The sequence below is a fragment of the Hypomesus transpacificus genome, chromosome 7 (genome assembly GCF_021917145.1).
Source record: "Hypomesus transpacificus isolate Combined female chromosome 7, fHypTra1, whole genome shotgun sequence".
NCBI classification, from domain to species: Eukaryota; Metazoa; Chordata; class Actinopteri; order Osmeriformes; family Osmeridae; genus Hypomesus; species Hypomesus transpacificus.
In genome coordinates this window covers 639,292-648,110 of record NC_061066.1, presented here as the reverse complement: position 1 = coordinate 648,110, position 8,819 = coordinate 639,292, and the positions used below count along the sequence as shown (strand labels likewise).

Here is an 8,819-nt window from a genome sequence, read left to right as displayed (position 1 = left end):
TAAACAAGTAAATTTCGAGAACACCGTATGTGTATACATGTGTGCACTTCATTATACTTATGGAAAGAGTGGCATGTGTATGTATGGAGGGTGGGGTGGGGTGGGGTGGGGATGACATAACCTGGTCTTACCTTACCTGGCTGAGTAGCCAGACTGATCCCCAGCATGGTGGACAGCAGCCAGGGGAACAGCAGCTCTCTGGTGGGCGTGCTGACAGATGTCTCAGTGGGACAGACAATGCAAACAGGTTGCTTACACCATGTTCAGGGTTTAAGACGATTGTTAGGCCAAAGACATGTGCTCTACAACATCTTAATCGGTTCTCTGAGCAGTAGTTTCCGTGATAGTATCTGTGTTGGATGGTCATAGGTACTCATTGGATTGGTGCAGGCTTTTTAAGTCAGTGTTTGAAGACTTTTAAAGACTAAAGTTATTAAGTTAGCGGTGTTGTAGTCATGTAACAACAATACGTATCAGTAATTTATCCGATTCATGCAATACCGTTTAAAGTTTAGTTTCATAGTTTGTACGACAAAGCTTTCAGCTTTTTATCTTAAAGGTACAGTAGCTGATAGTTTGTCATTTTACTCCCCATTCCTCGTGTCCTATGCCAGCATCTTGGACAGAGGTGTCTGAGAGACAGATGTGTCACCACCCAGCGTTGAGTGCGAGAGGATAGAATTCACTCTGACCAGTCAAGTTGTACTACTTATGACCCCAGCCAGACTGTGCTTCATGACTAGCCAACAAGCCCAGTTCACTTTAGACAGTGCTGTTTGTAGCTGGGTAGCGTATAATCAGGTACAGTATGGGTCTTTGGGGTAAGCCTCCTACACAGGCCTCGGTGGATGGCTCCCAAACTGTCCTGAGCAATGAAGACGAGAACGAGGTAAGACACCAGAAAGACGACGACTTAGTCTACTTCTGCTGTCTGAGTTTAGTTGGCATTCTGTGGAAGATTCAGGTTGGCAGGTCTGCTGCAGCATGTAAATAGCATTTCATATCCCCTGCTAATGAACAATATTAGGAGGATTTAGGGTTCTTAAATACTTTAATCCTAGGGTTTATGTAAAACCCCCACTTAGGCTACGTTTTGAATCCCACACTTCTCTTCTATTTGCTAGTAATGGGGGATATGAACATTGCACAATAGCCCTAGAGGATCTCTGTCTTTAAGGATTATGTGTTTATTGGGTCATGCTACATTGGTATTGGTTTTCCTTTTCAAGCCACTACTGGTTTCTAATTGGATTTGTTATGAGCCGTTCTGCCGGGTTGTCCCCCTCGTCAGAACGACGCCTACCCTCCTGCTCATCTAAACACATCCATGGAAGATTGGAATTGATTCTATCTTTAAAGCCTGCAGAATTTTTTTGTGGCCATCATATGGTCATGGTTTCTAACACTTCCATGTTGACATAGGTTTCTGAAAGAATATCTTCTCCTTGCGTGGGGGTGTATTCCATTATTATGTAAGTGAATATGCTTTTTACTCCACAATTTCAAAGCATCACATCACATTCTGATTTACTGTTTTTCTTCTGTGTGTGTGAGAGAGAGAGAGAGAGAGAGAGAGAGAGAGAGAGAGAGGGAGAGAGAGAGAGAGAGAGAGAGAGAGAGAGAGAGAGAGAGAGAGAGAGAGAGAGAGAGAGAGAGAGAGAGAGAGAGAGAGAGAGAGAGAGACTGTTCGTCAAATATTGTTTTCTAAATATTTTTTTGCTTCAAGGTAACTTGCTGGGGGGTAATAGGAAAGTAGGCTAATTATTAGCTTGGCTGTGTGATGCTGCATTAGGCACTGCTCCGCGTGGGTCAGTGACTCAGTCAACATGACACAAGGTGTGCAATAAAGGTGCTCAGTTTAACCCTTTTCCAAAGATGGAAACTTTTAACACCAAGCCCAAAAATGAGCAATTCATAGGAACTTTTAGGCAAAGGGTGGATTCGTTGTTTTGCGACGGATACCAAATCCTAATATGACTCTGGGTTAACTGCTGTAGCCTTCTGTTGTAGCCATATTTGATTGAAAAGCGCACTGTGATTCATGCTTGGGTTGAGTATGTTTTGCACCGTGGTAATGCCGGTGAGTTGACCAACAGTTTATATCAGGAGCCCAAGCTGTCGGTGTGGATAAGCTGTCAGTTTTAACAGGTGTATTTTCCTCAACGATGAACGTATACCAACAGCTTGTATCCCATCCTCTTTGATCTTCGGCTAACAAAAGCCGTTTTCCTCAATGCAATGGTGTGTCCGCACTTCATTTCATTGTTCAAAGGCATTAGTCCACTGCATCAATCGGCCAATGTCTAAGAATCGGGAGTCTTTTTTTAACGCCAGATGTTTTAATGCAATTTCCAGTGCATCCTTGTTTATGAAAGAAAAAAAAACACTTTTCCTATTGGACAACCCTGTTGGAGGAAAACAATGTTTCCCGAAATTAACATCAAGGTGAGAAGTTGACAGCTTTATTTCGCATACATTTGTGTAGCATATGCATTTCAATAGATTGATTTTCCACTTCGTTCACTCAATTTATGCCAAGCATGTTGTATGTATTCGCATTTAACGGGTTAGAGCTCTACAGTTAGATAACCTATCAGCGCATTGGACTAATGGTCAAAGTAACCTTCAATAACGATTTTTGAAAATCGTTGATGTTTTGGATTTCTGTGTTTTGCTAATTGTACCATGGTGTTCTTGTAAATTCTCCGTAGTCTCCCTGCAGCATTGGCATGAATATGCAGAATATCCTTGCTCAGTAAAAAATCTTGTTCTATAAATAAATCTGATTTTAAGTAGGGCATTTGCCTCCCAAGATTCTTTATACCGGAGGTATGTAGATTTGTGCAAGTGTCTGTGTGTGTTCCCAGAAGACAGGGTACATGCATTTTTAATCATATGCACAAGTTATAAAACATTTGTCTTGCTTCCAATTCTTACAGGCAGTGAGGCCTGATGCCTACCCCCAGCAACACAAGATCCAGGCTGAAGGCACTCGTCTTGGATCCAACCGCCCCTACAAGCAGGTAAGCTTATCCCCCTCCTTCCTTCTTGGAGAGAACCACCCCCAGTGCATGAGGACTCCATGGTCCTCTTCACGCACTTTTGTTTGGGAGTGTGGGGGACCTCTATGACTGTGTTATGATCTGGCAACATGGGGGAATTCGATGACTGTTGTGTGCGCGGTTACTCTGACGCAGCTCTGCAGACCACAACATGGACAGAAGGTAGGGTCTATGAGCTAACAATAACCTGTGACTAACATGCTTCATAATCTCCTGTGGGCACGTACAGTATACACACAGTTTCAAAATGTAAAAGGGTTTTCACAGTAATGAACTACCATTAACATTCTGCTAGCATGCCGAGTGCAACATTTTCAGTTTTTTATTTTGACGTTTTAATTGTTTAGAACAGCACTGCTGAAGATTTTCTTGCTAGATCTAGATAAGGAGGAGCAGCCTGCAACAGTGTAGTAACTGATTATGGAAAAGATAGAAAGACAGTGAGAGAATGAGAGTCTGTCTCAGATAAAGCCCTCCAGCTGGGTCTCCAGTAAAGACTTCTTTCGAGAGCAGACCTCAAGGCTTTTGTCTCTGGTTTTCTCTTACCCAGACAAGTAACTCTACTCTCTCTGGGGGGCCTTAGACGACTGCTTCTTCGTTACTGATCAGTCCAAAAAAACAAAACACTCCCTGCCCTTGTCTTTTTTTTCTCCTTTTTTTAAACGCACAATGCAGGGGTCTCCAAACCTTGGATCTAATTTTGAACACCTAACTGAATGAGTTACTCTCATCCCTTGCTGCAGAATTTTGGCACAGGCCCAGGTACTCTGCCCCACCTAGAGACCAGACCTGTGGCTGTGAACAATGCCAAGACCCAGCACCAGTCAGAGATCATCCTGCCCCGGATCACCTGCTTGGGCATGCAGAGCCAGGGTAGTTTCCAGGTCAGTCCTGTACTCACTGTAAATCTGCTTGCTGTATCTGCTGTACTGTGTATTATTTGTATGTTGCTTTGGATAAAATAATGTGCTGAATGTCAAATGTTGTGTGGGTTCATAACATGCGTAATGGAAGAACGCACCACCTAGTGCTGGCTTCTTGCATGTGAAATTTCATCGGCGCTCACTATGTATTGTTTTACAATTGGTTTGATCTTCTGGGGTTTATGGTCAGCAGGAAGATAGAGTACGGAGCTGCACACTGGACAGCCAGGGGGAGCCCCTCAATAACAAGAACAAGGCCCAGGATGAGGGGTCTTGTGAAGGACACCTGCTGCCCATGTCCCCTACTGAGGTCCTGAGGTTTTTCAGGGACAGCCTCACTGAGTTGGAGCAGGAGGAGATCATGGACTATAGTGAAATCTGGTACTTGGGGCTTGAGGCAGAGAAGATTGAGGGATCCCATGGGCTCCCTCACAACTCTGGTTATGATGACGAACAGGGAGGCTACGTGACGGTAATCACACCTCCGAAACATTTAGAGAATTTAAACAGCATTTGAATTATTAATATTCTTAGTTAATGTATTTATTTTCATGCACGGTAAGTACACAGCTTTTAACAAAGTAAAGCAATGACCAGTTTTTATTTTGCAGGTTGCTCACAATCACATAGCCTATCGCTTTGAGGTGTTGGAGGTGATTGGCAAAGGATCCTTTGGGCAGGTCCTTAAGTGCCTGGATCACAAGTACAAAGAGCATGTGGCCATCAAGGTTATCCGCAACAAAAAAAGGTAACCCAACCCAGCTTGTAGTGCACTTTTATAAATCAAATAATCACCAGCTATACCTTAGCTATAGTATACCATGCTAACTATAGCATATATAGAACAGGTATACATATTAGAATACTGTATGTATTATACATTTTTAGCTGTCATTTTTGTGTGATGGTCCTCATGTTGCCATGGTACTGTGCCGGTTGCAGGTTCCACCATCAGGCCATGGTAGAACTGAAGATCCTGGAGGCTCTACGAAGGAAGGACAAGGACAACTGCCACAACGTCATCCACATGAAGGAATACTTCTACTTCCGCAATCACCTTTGCATCTCCTTTGAGCTCCTGGGGTAAGACAAAAATGTCTCTCAATATATACTGTATGTAGGGCACAGGACTAAAGGTCAAGGAAGGGAATATGTGATGGATATATAATGATTGTTCTAATATCTGTATATGTGTTTATCGATTTGTTTCATCATATTCATCATGTTAAATGTTCAATGTTAAATCTCCCTCTCTGTGTGTGCAGAGTGAACCTGTATGAGCTGATCAAGAAGAACAACTTCCAAGGCTTTAGCCAGGCCCTGGTGCGACGCTTTGCCTACTCCTTACTCAAGTGCCTGCAGATGCTGCACAAGGAGAAGATCATTCACTGTGACCTTAAACCGGTAGGGACTCTTAGCAATACAAAATAATATAAGTTAACTACTTACTGAAATTATTTTGAAGAAAAGGTAGTACCGCCAGAGGATAATAACTGACAACTTCACTTGCTTAGAGAGGATGGGTAAAAGTGATTGTAGAAACAGTCCAACAATTAACATTTTTGAAGGGGTGATCCTATTTATCACAAATTCATGTTTATCTTACTGTATATTAGGGAACAAGTCCAGTGGAAATGAGTTCCTACTTTGGTGTTTATATTTCAGGAAAACATTCTCCTAACCAACAAAGGTCAAGGGAACATCAAAGTGATTGACTTTGGTTCCAGTTGCTATGAGCAGCAGAGAGGTAGGTGTCTTTGGGAGCTGCTCTATCATCAGTCGACCTCACCAAGTGACAGCATCTCATTGCTCTGTCTATTGGCTCTCTGTGGTCTCACTATGCATGCACCGTGTCTTCTCCTCCTGCCCATCCTCAACAGTATACACCTACATCCAGAGTCGCTTCTACCGATCCCCAGAGGTGATCCTGGGTCACCCCTACAGCATGGCCATCGACATGTGGAGCTTGGGTTGCATCCTAGTGGAGCTGTACACTGGTTTCCCTCTCTTTCCTGGAGAGAGTGAGGTGGAGCAGATTGCTTGCATGCTGGAGGTAGCTGTTCACGATTGGCATGTTATTGCTACTAACAATTCACTATCAGCATGATATTCCTGCCAATTAATTTATCATAATCATGTTGACCTCTGTGTGGTTTCAGGTGCTTGGAATGCCTCCACATGATTTCCTACAGACCGCAACCAGGAAGAGGCTGTTTTTCGGTGAGCATCTAAAGCAACTGCCAATTCACAGACATTCATATCTGTTACTCAAAGAAATCATTAAACTTTTGTGCCGTCTGAACACTTCAAATGTGTTCTTCATTAGAGCTGTTGATTAACTCGTGGGTATGGTCTTTGTGCAGACTCAAAGAACAACCCCAGGAACGTCATCAACAGTAAGGGTAGAAAGAGACGCCCCAACTCCAAGGATCTGGCCTTTGTGATGAAGACTAAGGATCCTTTGTTACTGGACTTTATCCAGCGCTGCCTCACGTAATTGTACCTCACACAAGAACAAGAAATGTGCACTGCAACTATAATTCCTTGTCCACCCTCATGTGTTCATTGGGCTTTTTCGACTTACGCTCTCTCTCTCTCTGCTCCGCCTGTAAGGTGGGACCCTATGAAGCGCATTACACCAGAGGAGGCGATGCAGCACGAGTGGATCCAGGCCAAGACCCGGCCCAAGACCCGGCCCACCAGGAAGCCCCACGAGGGCCAGAGCAGCATGGTCAACGTGGAGCACAGCTCCCAAAAACCAGCCACCAACAGGACAGGTAAGTACTCCAGGCCTCTGTCATACCACCCCTTCATTTGGCTTGACATGACTTGACTAAACCTCACTGAACTTTTCTCAAACTCTAATACAGTTGAGAAAACATTCGTTGATGGCATCGATAGGATGAAAAGAGAAAACTCAGGGAAGCTGGCATCATCTGAGCGCCTGCGGCCAATCGGGGCTTCTGCTGAGCAACAGATGGGCGAGGGCATAACCAGGAACATGAGGGAGAGGACCATCCACATTGCCATCAGGCCCCCTACAGGGACCACTGAAGAGTCAAACAGTCCAGCCCTGTCCCAGGGCTTGCCCTCCATCACTTGAGCACCCAACAGAGGGAAGGGGGCTCCAAGGGGGGGGGGGGGGGGGGGGGGGGGCATCTTTCAGGGGTTGCATTACATTTTTGTGTCATCAGAAAGCACAATGAGCAAGGGCTGGGGTATTGCCTGTTTCGTTGATGATTACGTTAATTAAATTGAGATGTATTTATTTTACTTTCCATTACACTGAAGTACTGAAGGAAAATGGTAGAAAGTGAGAGAGTAGAACAAGTTCCCCTTGTTGGTTCTGTGGACACAGATTGTTTATCTAGTGACCATAGACATGTTGGTAATTTACTATAGATTAACCCTATGTATAATTACACTTTAAAACATACAATGTGTCCCCAAGTGGTTGAACAGTTCTCCTCAGGTGGTTGTTTCATGGAGAAGGCCCCCTGGTGACAAATATGTCACCGTTCACTGACATGAAGCGGCAGGTTTAAATTTGAAGTTTAAATCTGATACAAAGTAAATAACATTATTGTCTACAAAACAGGAATATCTGCTGGCTTTCCAAAGCTGTAGTTATTTATCGGTGCCTTTTAACACAGAAAATCTTGCGCTAAACTTCTCAGCATCTGGGATGTTTGATATAAAGCCCTGTTTTTCTCAGAAAATTAACTTTGGCAATTTTGTTCAACTAAAACATGAGCCAACAAAGAAATTGTTATGATAAGATAAGATATGGTGCTTTACTTGTGAACAAAAATGATCTGGATATACTTCTTGTTAGCATGTTAAAAAAATTCATTTTCTAAAATGTAAGAGGAAGTCAGTTTTAAGTGACCTGCTGTGAATGTATGTAACATATAAATGTCAAGTGTGTCCATATTGGTTAGTTTTGGTTTTTCAAAAAAGGTACAATTTTTCTACAGTTAAAAGTGACGTGTTTATATCTTAAAGTGTTTAAACATAAAAAGTATCTTTCTTTAATTTGGAGCTCAGGGATATTGTTACAATATTTTATATTATTGGTGATAAAATAAAACCTGTTTTGTGGCACAGTATTTGGTGTATCTGTCACACTAAACTTAAGCATACATATTAAATTAATACATAATACAAAAGAATTGGGCTAGGTTGGCAGGGTATTGCTTTCATAATTCAAACAAAGGCTATAATTGTTCCTAAATCAATAAAGCCTAATAGGGCGTATGCCAAGCTAATGCTTACTTGTTCTGCCTTTTAGTGCGCACCAGGGAAAAGGTGACATTTATTATGTACATAAATGCTCCATTACTTAATGAAAGCAGGTACGTAATGAAAGCAGGTAATCACAAAACTTAAATTACAACAGCTGTTCACAATGAGGACACTCATTGTCATCACCAATTAAGGCCCTCAGTGACGGCTAGTTATGTAGTGGTGATTCAGATGTGGCACAGCACCATGTTTGCCTTTGGATCATTTATCTTTAACTTGTAATTTGATATGCAATACCCCTTTGAGTCTGTACAAATAACGATGATGGGCAGCCTGTATTTTAGGAATGATATTTACCATTACTGTAGGCTTAGGCTACATGTAAAAACTCCCTCTTCAGCGCTGTGGTTCTGCTTCATAAAGCGCATGAAATGCATATTGATAAAATATAAACATCTCACAGGTAAACAGAACCAGAGGTGGAAGCTAGGATGGAAATCAACAGGGAAGCGCAGATTCTCTAGGTTAGGTTTACTAACCCAATTTAGAGCTAGCAGCATCAGTGCGAGGCTTCTCTGTGCAGCGACAG

General features: G+C 42.7%; 1 protein-coding gene across 1 annotated transcript; it reads left to right on the top strand.

The window, feature by feature from the left end:
- The first annotated feature begins 243 nt into the window (after window positions 1-243).
- On the top strand, window positions 244-7,105 carry LOC124469615 (dual specificity tyrosine-phosphorylation-regulated kinase 4-like). The gene is made up of 14 exons (XM_047023012.1): window positions 244-1,472; window positions 2,356-2,445; window positions 2,940-3,023; window positions 3,806-3,946; window positions 4,176-4,457; window positions 4,597-4,733; window positions 4,928-5,068; window positions 5,251-5,389; window positions 5,651-5,732; window positions 5,866-6,038; window positions 6,145-6,205; window positions 6,349-6,478; window positions 6,599-6,762; window positions 6,856-7,105. The coding sequence occupies exons 2-14, from the start codon at window positions 2,422-2,424 to the stop codon at window positions 7,086-7,088; spliced, it is 1,791 nt and encodes a 596-aa protein (XP_046878968.1). The 5' UTR covers window positions 244-1,472; window positions 2,356-2,421; the 3' UTR covers window positions 7,089-7,105.
- The last annotated feature ends 1,714 nt before the right edge of the window (window positions 7,106-8,819 follow it).